This window comes from Helianthus annuus, chromosome 14, assembly GCF_002127325.2.
Source record: "Helianthus annuus cultivar XRQ/B chromosome 14, HanXRQr2.0-SUNRISE, whole genome shotgun sequence".
Classification (NCBI taxonomy): Eukaryota; Viridiplantae; Streptophyta; class Magnoliopsida; order Asterales; family Asteraceae; genus Helianthus; species Helianthus annuus.
Window position 1 is genome coordinate 24,529,471 of NC_035446.2, and position 14,966 is coordinate 24,544,436.

General features: G+C 40.4%; 1 protein-coding gene across 1 annotated transcript; it reads right to left on the bottom strand.

Moving 5' to 3' along the window:
• Window positions 1-4,543: 4,543 nt before the first annotated feature.
• On the bottom strand, window positions 4,544-14,749 carry LOC110906529 (fas-binding factor 1-like). The gene is made up of 2 exons (XM_022151649.1): window positions 14,119-14,749; window positions 4,544-4,848 (listed from the first exon to the last, which is right to left on the bottom strand). The coding sequence occupies exons 1-2, from the start codon at window positions 14,747-14,749 to the stop codon at window positions 4,544-4,546; spliced, it is 936 nt and encodes a 311-aa protein (XP_022007341.1).
• Window positions 14,750-14,966: the final 217 nt, after the last annotated feature.

The window sequence follows — 14,966 nt, forward strand, 5'->3', positions numbered from 1 at the left end:
AGTTATAGTACGTTTGGAAAAGGAGAACCACGAGGATTCGAGTACTTAGTGGGCGTTCGTTTTCTAGAAGTCTTAGCTTTTTGCTTCCGCTGTGCAATGAAGATACCGATCCAGTCACACCAATGCTCTGATATTTCGGGGTGTGACACTAATAGCGCTATCAACTAATACCTCGTTGCCTCCCAGGCAACTAGCTCGGTAGTAAGTAGGGACTTTCGTGATAAAGTTTGAGTTTATTAACTTCAACTTCTTGCTCTTCATTGGATTGCTTTTCTCTAGCTTCTCTCACACCTTCTCTGTATTTCTTGTATGCCTCGAGAACCAATGGAAGCCTTTCTTGTCTGTGCATCCAGTGATGCAACATCACATATTCATTTGTCTTTAATTCGGTGATTTATCTTCCTGTTGGGAGTTGAAACTTGTACAGGTTTCCATCGTGTGGTAGTTCTGGATGTTGATCGTTAATAGGAAGTTGAATAAATCTGGGATACATGGCCCATGTGACGTTGTATGCATTGTCCACCATGCAGTAGAAAATCAAACCAGATATATTGAAGGACTGGTTTGTGCACAAATTAAGCATCGCTGTCGACAATTCAATATTCAACCCATCATATCCGCTTTTTCGATGAACGGGGCTTAAAGAAAATGTATGTAGGGTAAACCTTCAGTCCTTTGTCAACCCGTTTCTCTTTATCTCATTTTCCCTCTGAAATCTCCAACATAATTCATACCCATGAACCCTTCCAGAATATCTTCTTTCGACAACTTCATTGGGTCTTTGGGGTTATCTCCGAGACACAAGACTTTTCGAACTCTTTATTCAGTCACGATTATCTCCTTATTTCGAATCGTTGCTGTGATTTTTTCTGACTCTGTCTATCGTTTTTGCTTTTGCGGTTCTCCAAATCGGAAAAGGGTCACCCACCCATCTTCACCATCAACATAATCGAAACCTTCACCATCAACGCCACCCACCTTCACCTTCACATACACAAGAATACACAAGTTATATCAAACCAAAACCGCACCAAAGCGGAAAAGGGTCTCGCCGTAATCTAAATCAGTTTTTCTCTCTAAACAAACATACATACACAAGTTCTCTCTCTAATCTATCTCTCTTAATCAGACCCAAAGTCAAATTTGGGGGTTAGGGTTTGCAGTGGACCGGGTGGTGAAAGGGTTGTTGAGAAGGAGTAAGTTTATGATTCAACATTTATGTGTTTACAGGATGGAGGAGTCTGTGTTCTTTGTGACTCATCGGTAAGATTATTATTATTATTATTATTGTTTTGAATCATTTTGTGTGTTTACAGGATGTTAATGGTGATGGTGACAACATATGTAGGGAGAGAGAGAGAGAAAGTTGTATGTATGTGTATATATATAATTGTTTTAGGGTATTAATTATATGTTAATTGACCATATTTCCCTTCATTAAAAAGGAGGAAAAGAACAAAAACTCTGGTGTTAACAAAAAATGTAACTCTGTTACTGAAGGGGTAAGGTCCCAAAAACCTCACAGAAAGGGTATAAGACCATGCCACCAGCTGGCCTTTCAACCTTTTTTACCTTGCGCGGCCGCGCATTGGTCTTACAAAAGGAAGAAAGAAACCAACAAGCGATAGTCGCGCGCCCAAAGGGAAGCCTAAACCTTTGCGCCGCTTTCCATTTAACAAAGGGTTAAAACCCTGAGATCAATATGTCCGCCCAAATATCCAAACTTGGATATTATTTTACCCAGACTTGGGATCTATTCAGCTGTGTGCACACTGTAAGGTGTCACACCAGATTACAACAGTAACCTTCTAGAAGAAATATGATCGTGCACCACCCAGACGGTTATAACCGTCTGGACACGTGTCATCATCACAAACATTCCTGAAATCACAACGATAGCATGCAATTGGAGAATGATCTCCACTTAAACCACTTTCCACGTGGCAATTCTCCAACCGTAGATCAAGTCATGATCCGTGTGCATTCACCTCAGGATCAAAGCAACTTAACGAAGATCAAAAGGACTTAACGGAAGGAAAAATAACCGCTACGGCGTCAGCATCTTCCGTTATCTTTTTAGTAACAAATTTTCCCTCCCAAACTCCCGGCTATAAATAGGAGAACTCTTCAGGTATAAACTCAGAACACATTTCACTACTCAAATACTTTTATCTTCTCCATTACAAATATTTATTCTCACACCGGAGTCGGGTCAAGGAGAGAACCCTCTTCTCCCCTTGACGAGGCTAACGGTGCTCTGTTTTGCAGAATCACCGGAGAAGGAACTTGGCTGCAACTGAATCAATTGAGAGAGAACTAACCTTTTATGCGGATTCAAACCCCTTAGATATCTCGGTTCCGACCATTTATCTAGTGTTTCTTCATTGGCGCCCACCGTTTTCTCAGTTTTTCTAGTTTCTATCTCGTTTCGATTCAGTTCATCTCATTTTTCTGTTTTTGCACATGGCAGAAAATTCATCTTCTCACCGACAGCCTGGTCCTCGACCAAATGTCGGAAACAATTTACCAGTAGAAGGGATGGTTGAAGAGGCCTCAGACGATAATGAGGTTTAATCTAATGGAGCAAATGACCCTGTTACTCCAGGGATATTTCCCATAAATCCCGCTCAATCAATTTTACCACCAGGGGAAACTCTGATATCATGGTATGTCCGGTCACAAGGGGCATTAAATGCAGTGTACACGCAGTTGTGTGCTCAAACGGCTCCCGTAACACAATCACGAAGACCGGGATCTAGAGCTCATGCTTCCCAGCGAGAAGAATCAACTTATGATGGTACAAACAGCTACCAGAGACAACACCATGAATCACAACCTCGTCAAAGGCAATCAGTTCATGATAGGTTGGGTTCCCCATGGGATGCTCATACCGATGAATCTGATCAAACATATCGTTTGAGTGCAAACACCAGCGTATTCAACAGACTACACCCAAACTCTAACAAATCCAGGCCTCGAGCGGTTTACAACCCTGAGGCAGAGCATAATTATGACTTAGTTTACCGCCCTGCAGAAGCAGCGGAAAACTCGAAATTTATACTGGAAATAGCTCTGGCTCCGTTAGAAAGGGCAAAATTACCATCTAACGTCGGGAAATTCAATGGGTTAACTGACCCCGACGATCATCTGAGAGTTTTCACCAGCGCAGGGTTGGTTGGCGGTTGGACTCTTCCGCTTTGGTGTCATTTGTTTGTTCAAACATTAACTGGGCCAGCGCGAATCTGGTTTGATAACCTTCTGACGGGGCAAATCGAGTCATGGAAGGACTTGCGCCAAAAATTCTTAACACACTTCAGCCAGCAAAGGCGTTCCATGCGGGATACATCCGATGTCATGAACATATGGCGTCGAGATGACGAGAATCTGGAAGATTTTATAACCAGATATAATAAGGAAGTGTTGGAGATCGGGGGTGTTCACGAACAGCTAATCCGTGCTCAGTTTAAGTACGCAGTTAGATGTGACGACATGGTCAAAGTGTTATCCAGAACAGAGGGCCTTCCCAAGAGTTGGGAAAAGATAATGGCGGCGGCCAAGGTTTATGCGCAGACGGAGAAAAACCTTACTACAAATAGGCCACCACCACCACACAGCAGGCCCACAGACTTAAGTGCAACGGGCGAGCGAAGATTCAAAAAATCATGGCGCGAGTCATCCGGAAGTCGCTCCTCTGAAGATGCTCGCGCAACAATTAACAAACTCTCTGCTCAAAGAGAAAACAAGCATGAAAATAGGGAGAGGCAGTGGACCCCCCTAACAAAGACCCCGGCGGAGGTTCTGAGTACCGAGGATTATCAGTTTAAACCGCCAATCCCGATGAAGAGTAAACGTGGTCAAGACCTGGCGCAATATTGCGAATATCATAAGGATACTGGGCACACCACAAACAACTGCATTTCCTTGCGCACCGAGATAGAGAAAGCCCTCAAAAATGGGGAGTTTGCGCATCTACTCCAGAATATGCGTAAGGAGATAAAACAGATTACCCGGGGAGAAGAAACCTCCAACAAACGGGCGAAGGCTTAAGGGACTCTGTAGAGTTCCCCGCAGGAAAAGACATCAAATATGGCGAAACTATCAGGGAGTAAGTTAAGTTCCATCTAATTATTAAGACTTTGTAATGCCTCTGAGCTTTATCCATGAATAAAATTACAAAGTTTCTATCATTTGTGTTTACAAAATGCACGCAATTTCTTTTTAGTAAGCGCAAAAACATTATGGTAGTATAAAATAAGCTCCATACACGGTCAGTGATTACCTCACAAACGACCATAAGCTTCACACATGAGCTTCATACCAACTTTATTCGCCTTACTTAAGTAAAAGCAATTGTACTCATGCAAAATATTGTAAAGACATTCAAACAAATGGAAACATATTACCTTCAGCGTACAAATACGCCCTGAAAAGATTCAAACACGGCAGTGTTTCGAGTTTTTACACAAACAGCACAACAAAACAAGGATATACATCCCACAAACAGAAAAGGGGAAATACAAATTGTTCAAAAACAAATTTCACCCTACTCTAAATCTTCATCCTCATCAGGAAAGATTTCTTTAAGCTGCGCTACCGGATCATCCGACTGCAGCGCCACATTTATCAACTCCATAACTGGAAGTTGTAAATTATTAAACTCTGCCTTCAGAGAAGCAAGCGCAGCGGCAGTATCTACGCCAAAAGCAGCGGACTTGCTATTATCCCAAGTAACTTTCAGCGCACTAGTTACATGTTGAGAGCATTCTGCATAACCTTGCGCATAACCATCCCGCCGCGCGGCAACCACTAAATCAGCAACAGTCTTATCCAGCTCTTTAGAGTTCAAAACTGTAACAACCGTCAATAAAACTCGTAATTAGAATAATAATTATCCAATAAGAAAACCCTAATTAAGACACCCAAGTAATTTGGCGTAAACCCTGAAATTTCCGGAACAATCGGAATCAGGATCAGGGCCCCTAAAACTTGAGGGGGGCAAACCCTAATTGATAATTATCTTTATTAAAACGTTGCACAGTTCTTATTTGTTGAAAATGTTGATTCACCAAGGCTATAACCGAACTCAGCTAGGCTAGGAAATAGGCTGAACCCTTTACGGACCGTAAGGGTTGGTCCTTACGGACCGTAAGCATACCAGTCAGCCTTACGGACCGTAAGGGTTAAGGCATACGGTCCGTAAGCGTGTCGAATTTCTGGCTATAAATAGCCAACATTGGCACTTAACTGTTGAACTTAAAACGACACACAAACTCTCTGTGTACGTCGATTTAGAACTGTTATACCACAATTACACACACACGATCACGAGGTGCTGCCGCAATCAGGGTAATAACTCGATCGCTATTACGATTCAACGTCCGATCGATTATAACTATCCAACGATAGTCCGGGTGCTGCTCGAATTGAGCTTGTACTTTGATTATTTGTCGTGATTTCGACTTGAATATTAGAGTGCTGTTCGAATTCGGACTATGCTCTGTTATTCGTTGTGAATCCGACTGAATTATCGAGTATTGCACTGATTAATCGTTGTGAGGGTTTAATCTCGTGAATTGACGTAACTGCTGTATTAGTTACTAACCTGCCTGTGTGTGCATTGTGTTAAATTAGGTTTAATCAAGGCTAATCAGTAGGCTTATATCTTGCTCGTTAATCTGCAATGTGAGTCATTTTCTTTTATCAACTGTTTTACAAAACTCCAAGTTATTTTCCAAAGTTATAATTACAGGGATTAAGTCTATGTAATCACCAAGTTACAGCCGGTATGTGGGGTTTTGTATACATTACTTATTTCCCGTCACACTTGGACAAACGGGTGGCCAAGGGGTGATCTGACCACAGTCACAGACACCATTGGACAAATGGGCTAGCCAATGGATGATCGAGTGACAAGTACTGTGGGTAGTTGGTTTGATATCAGAAACATTGTAATTCCCCTTAATACTGTAATTTATAACTAACGGGTCGTTTTAGAAAAATAGACTGATTCACTCAGTATTTCCCCGCTGATAAAACCTTTTCCAAACATGTTTCAGGTGATCTGTGTGATCCAGGAAAAGTGCAGTAAAGCACTACAAGCTCAGAAAAGTGGCTCATTGTGAATAAATAAATAAAACATGTTTTGGCAAATAATGATTTCTGTGTGGAATCAACGTATTGTAAATTATGGGAATTTATCCCTAAAACTTTGTATAATATATTAAACGAGCATTTTACGGTGAAAAGATCCTGTAATAAAAGACTTCCGCTGCCGCATAAATCAGATGCCACGGGTACCACTGGACTGCTCGCGGCTCCCGATTCCGTCCAGGGTGGGTCGGGGGTCGTGACAGAAGGTGGTATCAGAGCTAATAATTAATAACTACTGAGCCACTGATCGAGCCACTGATTTAAGCCTATTACGGAATTAAGTATTTAACAAAATACTTAATCCTACTAGTTATCATTCTATGATTATTTGTTGTTTTAACTGATTATTTGTTAGTTACAGTATGGGTAAACAAAAGCTGTCTGCTATCTACCACAAATTAGATATTGCATCTTCTTCTAAAAACCCAGTAAACCTAGAAGAAGGAATCTTTGTCCGCAAGGCAAACTATGAGAATCCTCTTTCCCCAGAGAAAAGGGATTCGATACTTAAAAAGAGTCAGGAGAAAAAGAAACCCCGAACCAAGAGAGTTAGGTTTAACCCAGAAGTCCAAGAATTTGGTAATAGTACACCTTGGGAAGATAAAATAGACAAGAAATAGGCAAATCTTTATATGCTAGCTTCTGTAGCAGAAAAGGCAAACCTCTAAATATCTGATAAGTTGGACTAGTAAGCAAAATCACTATCCAGTAAATAAATAAAATCCTAGCATGTTTATTTCTGTTATCCTCTGTACAAATTAGTATGCAATAAAACTTCAGTGTTTGTTTGTTAAACTTTGTTCCAAAGTTGTAACGTTGGCCATTCTTGTAATTTGCATATATACTATGCAGCATGAATGAGATATCGGAAGCATTCCGGAATCTCAACTTATATCCAGTGCCTATCGAAGTCTCTTACGACTTTACTGGTTACATTGCTGACATAGAAGAACCTGTGGAATTCAAAGCTCCACCGCTGGAAAAAGCCAAACCTAAAAAGAAGAGAAGATACGTAGGGTGGAGGAAAGTACGCCGTAGGAAACCAGCCACTAGGAGACTTCCTAAAATAGAAAATCCTGTGAGCATGAACAAGGGAAAGGAAATAGAAACTGGAGAAAGTTCGAAACCACCAGAAAAGGAAATAGGAATAGATCTTAAGCAAAAGGGAATAGAAACTGGCGAAAGCTCTAAACAGTCTGAGGAAATCACGTTCCAGGACGAAATAGACCGCCTACTGGATAATTGTGATGTTCTAGAGCCTATCAACGATAATCTCTTCTCTTATCCTGCTACAGCCCACTTCCCACTAAACCTAGGACCAGCTATTCCAGACCCACTAGTTCACACCAGACCATTAGGCCAAATGGAGGAATGGTGGACTAATGACTGGCAATTCCAAAATATAGTTAATAGTCCCTATAGTTTTCTCCCACAGTTTGATCCAGAACCTATCCCTAATCCGCCAATGAGCTATGAAAATTTAGCTAAGTTACGTCAGTTTGGTGAAGAACTGATAGGCACCGGGAATAGGATCCGGGAAATGGGGGAGCAGATCTCTTGGAAGTACGACGAAAGGGAGCGTCGTTACTGAAACTGCCAGCGGACCAAAAGATAGGAAGGGCTGGAAAAAGTTTGTCTGTATTATAACTAATGTAGTAAAACTGATTCTGTAAAATGGGCAATAAAACCTTGTAAGATATGGTGTGTACGGAGGCATATACAATATACAATAACAAAATGAAAGTCGAGAAATCGACAATTTTGGTTATGTTTGTATGTTGTAGTAATTTAGGTGTTCATCTGTGCTAAATTTGTTAGACACTAATAAATTCCTACTAATTAGCAGATGGAAAACGCTAACAATGAACCAATTAATGAAGTAAATCAATCTGAGCAAGAACCGGAAGATCAATATATAACCCGACAAGATATTGAGCACTTTATCGCCCAAGGAATAGCCCATGCTATTCCAGAAATTGTGGCTGCTGTTCAAAAACCTGCCGAACCACAACAATTACATCCTAGTAAACGTACTCTGGAAGACAACAGCAGTAACAGCATAAATGGAGGCGGCAATCATAACGATCATGATCCGCAACAAGTCCCACTTCTAAAAAGAATAAAAGCTGCAACATCTGGTTGCACTTACAAAGAGTTTCTTGCTTGCAAACCCACTGAATTTGCAGGTAACGAAGGGGCAACTGCAACACTGCGCTGGTTAGAGAAAACCGAAGCAGTAATTGCAATAAGCAAATGTGCCGAAGAGGATCAAGTGATGTATGCATCAAATCTGTTCAAAGAAGGAGCACTAGAATGGTGGAACACGGTCCTCCAGGCAAAAGGAAGAAGGATAGCCTATGCCATGAGTTGGGAAGAATTTAAGAATCTTGTAGAAAGAAAATTCTGTCCCGAATATGAAAAAGATCAAATGGCAAACAAATTCCTAAGTCACCGCATGACAGGGGTAGATTGCCGGGGCTATACTTCGACATTCTTTGAATACGCAAGGGTGGTGCCAACACTAGCTTCGCCAGAACCGGTACTCATTTCCCGTTACATCTGGGGGTTAATTAGTGAAATCCGAAACATTATTAAAGCTGCGAGACCTCGTACCATTGACGATGCTGTAGAATTAGCTAATACCCTAACAGATGAATTGGTGCGCACAAGAGAAGAAGACCGGAAGAAGGAAATAGCTCAAAAGATTACCCAAGGATTTCGTATAGGTAATACCAAGAAAAGAGGAACAGGGCAATCCTCATCACCTCCTTTCTACAGAAATTGCAAAAAGAAGCATTATGGACAATGCAATATAGTTTGCAATTTTTGCAAGGCAAAAGGACATCATGAAGAAGACTGCAGGAAGAAAACAAGAATTTGTTATAACTGCAGAGAAAGGGGACATTTTCAATCCGAATGTCCTAAGCTAGCTAAACCAGTAGACAACAAAGCTAAACCAGCTGAAGGAGCAACCAAGAAGAATGTACGCGCATTCCAGCTGACCACTCAAGAGGCCGAACTCATTCCAGATGTGATAGCTGGTACGTTCCTAGTACATGACGTATTTGCAAAAGTATTATTTGACTCTGGTGCAAACCAAAGTTTTATTAATACTTCATTTTGTCAAGCTCTCAAGTTACCTTTAACCACTCTTAGGCAAATTTTCACAGTGGAAACCGCAGAAGGAAATTCTGTGAAAATAGATAAAATCTGGCAAGAAGGAAAAATAGAACTATTAGGCCATAAGTTTTCTGCAAATTTGTTACCAATGAATTTAGCCGGATTCGATGTAGTATTAGGAATGGATTGGTTAATAGCCAACCATGCACGAATCCTATGTGATAAAAATGCAGTAGAAATTCAAACCCCTTCAGGAGAGGTAATTGTAATTACGGGAAATAAACCTCGAAAGCCACTGAAATTTATTTCAGTAATGAAATTGGCAAGCTATTCGAGAAAGCAGGAAATGGTGTATATGATTTCAGTAATCATTAACACTAAAGATAAGGAACTTCAGGATATTCCCATAGTCTCAGAATACCCAGACGTTTTTCCAGAAGAATTACCTGGATTACCACCTGATAGAGAAGTAGAATTTAGAATTCATTTAATTCCAGGTACTGCACCAATAGCCAAAGCACCATATAGATTAGCACCTACCGAAATGCTAGAATTAAAAAAGCAATTAGATGAATTATTAAGCAAAGGATTCATACAACCGAGTTCATCCCCTTGGGGTGCACCAGTACTGTTTGTGAAAAAGAAAGATGGATCGATGAGAATGTGTATCGATTATAGAGAATTGAACAAGGTTACGATTAAGAATCGATACCCATTACCTAGGATTGATGATCTTTTTGATCAATTGCAAGGAGCTAGGTATTTCTCTAAGATAGATTTAAGATCCGGATATCATCAGTTGAAAGTACAAGAAGAAGACATACCTAAAACTGCTTTCAGAACTAGGTATGGTCATTATGAGTTTACAGTTATGCCCTTTGGATTAACAAATGCCCCAGCAGCATTCATGGACATGATGAATCGAAATTGTAAACCATACTTGGATAAATTTGTGATCGTTTTCATCGACGACATACTTATTTATTCCAAAAGCCAAAAAGAACATTGTGAACACTTACACGTTCTCTGAACTTTGTTAAGAAAAGAAAGGCTTTATGCCAAATTCTCGAAGTATGAATTTTGGCTACAAGAAGTACAATTCTTAGGTCATATGGTAAATCATGAAGGTATCCATGTAGATCCTGCTAAGATAGAAGCAATTACAAAGTGGAAAGTCCCACAAACAGCTATGGAGATAAGAAGTTTTCTAGGCTTAGCTGGATACTATAGACGATTTATCAAAAATTTCTCTAAGATAGCCGTACCTTTAACTATGTTAACCTGTAAAGCTGCTAAGTTTGAATGGGGACCTAGACAAGAAGAAGCTTTTAAGATTTTAAAGCATAGATTGACGAATGCACCAATCCTAGCTTTACCAGAAGGAACCGAAGATTTCAAAGTATATTGTGATGCTTCAAAATTAGGATACGGATGTGTGTTAATGCAACGCAAGAAGGTAATTGCGTATGCTTCTAGACAATTGAAAAAGCACGAAGAAAATTATACGACTCATGATCTAGAATTAGGAGCCATAATTTTTGCCCTTAAGATATGGAGACATTATCTGTATGGAAGTAAGTTTACTGTTTATACAGATCATAAGAGTTTAAGATATATATTTGGGCAAAAAGAGTTAAACATGAGGCAAAGAAGATGGATGGAGATGCTAAGCGATTACGACTGTGATATCCAATATCACGAAGGAAAAGCAAATGTAGTTGCAGATGCCTTAAGTCGTAAGTACCATGAGAAACTGAAACGAGTCCGTGCTCTGAGGTTAAATCTACAAGTAGATTTAATGGCACAAATCAAAGAAGTTCAGAAAACAACAATCAAAGATGATGCTGAAGGAATGAAAGGTTACCTAAAAGAATTAGAACAAGGAAATGATGGAATTTGGAAATTCCATAAGAAACGAATTTGGGTACCTAAGCGAGGAGAGTTAAGAAATAAGATTTTAGAAGAAGCTCATAAATCTAGGTATACCATGCACCCAGGAAACCATAAAATGTACCAAGATTTAAGGAATAATTTCTGGTGGATAGGAATGAAAAAGGATATAGCCGAATACGTATCCAAGTGTTTAACTTGTTCACAAGTTAAAGCTGAACACCAGAAACCTTCAGGACTACTACAACAGTTAGAAATGCCTGTATGGAAATGGGAACTCATAACAATGGATTTTGTTACTAAGTTACCCAGAACCAGAAAAGGTAATGATGCTATTTGGGTAATCGTAGACCGATTAACCAAGTCAGCTCATTTCTTACCAATGAAAGAAACCTTTAGCATGGAAAGGTTAGCACAACTGTACGTGGACGAAGTAGTATCCCTACATGGAGTTCCGCTCTCCATTGTATCGGATAGAGATAGCCGTTTTACTTCCCGTTTCTGGACAAGTTTCCAAGAAGCAATGGGAACTCGACTTAATTTAAGTACCGCATATCATCCTCAAACGGACGGACAAAGTGAAAGGACGATACAAACCCTGGAAGACATGCTCCGAGCATGTGTAATTGACTTTGGTGGTAATTGGGATAGCCATTTGCCATTAATTGAATTCTCCTATAACAATAGTTATCATTCAAGCATCGAAGCTGCACCATTCGAAGCACTGTACGGACGTAAGTGCAGAACTCCAGTATGTTGGGCAGAAATCGGAGAAAGCCAATTATCAGGTCCTGAAATTGTACAAGAAACTACTGACAAGATAACTCAGATCAAGGAAAGATTGAAAACGGCTCGAGACCGTCAGAAGAGCTATGCAGACAATCGTCGTAAACCTTTAGAAGTCCAAGTAGGAGATAAAATACTTTTAAAAGTTTCTCCTTGGAAAGGAGTAGTACAATTCAGTAAGAAAGGAAAGCTAAGTCCAAGGTACATTGGACCATTCCCCGTGATTCAACGAATAAGACTCATAGCTTATCGTTTACAACTACCAGAAGAATTAGCAGGAGTACATGATGTATTTCATGTATCCAATCTCAAGAAATGTTTATCAGACGAATCCCTGGTAGTCCCTCTTCAAGATGTAGAAGTAAACGAAAAACTAAAATTCATAGAGAAATCATTAGAAATCGAAGATCGAAAAGTCAAATTCCTCAAGCATAAACGACTGGTATTGGTCAAAGTCAAGTGGAATTCAAAGAGAGGACCAGAATACACTTGGGAGCTGGAATCAGAAATGAAGCGAAAATATCCTCATCTCTTCCAATAAATCTCGAGGACGAGATTTTTCTTAAGGTGGGGAGGATGTAACAACCGTCAATAAAACTCGTAATTAGAATAATAATTATCCAATATGAAAACCCTAATTAAGACACCCAAGTAATTTGGCGTAAACCCTGAAATTTCCAGAACAATCGGAATCAGGATCAGGGCCCCTAAAACTCGAGGGGGCAAACCCTAATTGATAATTATCTTTATTAAAACGTTGCACAGTTCTTATTTGTTGAAAATGTTGATTGACCAAAGCTATAACCGAACTCAGCTAGGCTAGGAAATAGGCTGAACCCTTTACGGACCGTAAGGGTTGGTCCTTACGGACCGTAAGCATACCAGTCAGCCTTACGGACCGTAAGGGTTAAGGCATACGGTCCGTAAGCGAGTCGAATTTCTGGCTATAAATAGCCGACATTGGCACTTAACTGTTGAACTTAAAACGACACACAAACTCTCTGTGTACGTCGATTTAGAACTGTTATACCACAATTACACACACACGATCACGAGGTGCTGCAGCAATCAGGGTAATAACTCGATCACTATTACGATTCAACGTCCGATCGATTATAACTATCCAACGATAGTCCGGGTGCTGCTCGAATTGAGCTTGTACTTTGATTATTTGTCGTAATTTCGAATTGAATATTAGAGTGCTGTTCGAATTCGGACTATGCTCTGTTATTCGTTGTGAATCCAACTGAATTATCGAGTATTGCACTGATTAATCGTTGTGAGGGTTTAATCTCGTGAATTGACGTAACTGCTGTATTAGTTACTAACCTGCCTGTGTGTGCATTGTGTTAAATTAGGTTTAATCAAGGCTAATCAGTAGGCTTATATCTTGCTCGTTAATCTGCAATGTGAGTCATTCTCTTTTATCAACTGTTTTACAAAACTCCAAGTTATTTTCCAAAGTTATAATTACAGGGATTAAGTCTATGTAATCACCAAGTTACAGCCGGTATGTGGGGTTTTGTATACATTACTTATTTCCCGTCACACTTGGACAAACGGGTGGCCAAGGGGTGATCTGACCACAGTCACAGACACCATTGGACAAATGGGCTAGCCAATGGATGGTCGAGTGACAAGTACTGTGGGTAGTTGGTTTGATATCAGAAACATTGTAATTCCCCTTAATACTGTAATTTATAACTAACGGGTCGTTTTAGAAAAATATACTGATTCACTCAGTATTTCCTCGCTGATAAAACCTTTTCCAAACATGTTTCAGGTGATCTGTGTGATCCAGGAAAAGTGCAGTAAAGCACTACAAGCTCAGAAAAGTGGCTCATTGTGAATAAATAAATAAAACATGTTTTGGCAAATAATGATTTCTGTGTGGAATCAACGTATTGTAAATTATGGGAATTTATCCCTAAAACTTTGTATAATATATTAAACGAGCATTTTACGGTGAAAAGATCCTGTAATAAAAGACTTCCGCTGCCGCATAAATCAGATGCCACGGGTACCACTGGACTGCTCGCGGCTCCCGATTCCGTCCAGGGTGGGTCGGGGGTCGTGACAAAAACAGATTCAGCAACCTATGAAATCAATCCACATTGGTAAAACAAAAAAAAGAGCAAAAGCAAGCGCATATATAAGGGAGGGATCTTACACAAGCAATCCCACGATCCTTCAACCAGGTCATATCGTTCTTTAAAGGCTCAAGCTCCCTTTCCGCTGAAGCCCGCGCCGTCTCTGAATTTTCCAGTTTCTCTTCAGTCTCAGTCAAACGGCGAGAGGATTCAGCATGCGCAAGCTCCAGGTCCTTTTTCAGTTGTTCCTGGTCAGAAACCAAAGCAGTAAGTTCCTCTAGTTCTTTATCTCTAATGGCAAGAGTGCTTAAAGCTTGTACCTCCCGTTGCTCACTCCGTTCCCTATGAGAACGCGCTTCTGCCAGCGCAGCCTCCAAGTCAGCCTTCTCTTTCTTCAATCTTTCAACCTCCGCATCTTGATTCTTCAGCTTCTCAACATCAGCTTTGAGGTTATTAATAATAATGCGGAGATTTGCTTTCTCCGCATTATCCTTTTCACAAATTTTCCTCCAATTTTTTCGTTCTTCAGAAAGAAGAGCAGCCTCAGTTTCGGCCTTTCTTTTCCAACCAGCAACAGACCATTCCTCAGTCTTGCGCTCAGCCTCAAACTTGGCTTGATCATCTTTTAATTTCGCCATCAATTGGGCCAGACGTCTCTCATCATTGGAGAATTTTTTCTGAGCTGCCATGAAAGATTTCTGCTCTTTATGCATATTATACCACTCCCGAACAATACGGTGGGTGGTAGAAACATGAGAGGCGGTCTCAGCAACATAAGACTGATAGGCCTGTTCACAAGATCGGCTTTCCTGAAACTTGACCTCCCCAGGCAGAAATATCCCCTGCAGCCAATCTTGGCACGCATGCTAGTCCGCAAAAGTATCTCCTTTCTTCAAATTCCAAACAGGGGCGTGAAGGTCAGCAGCATCC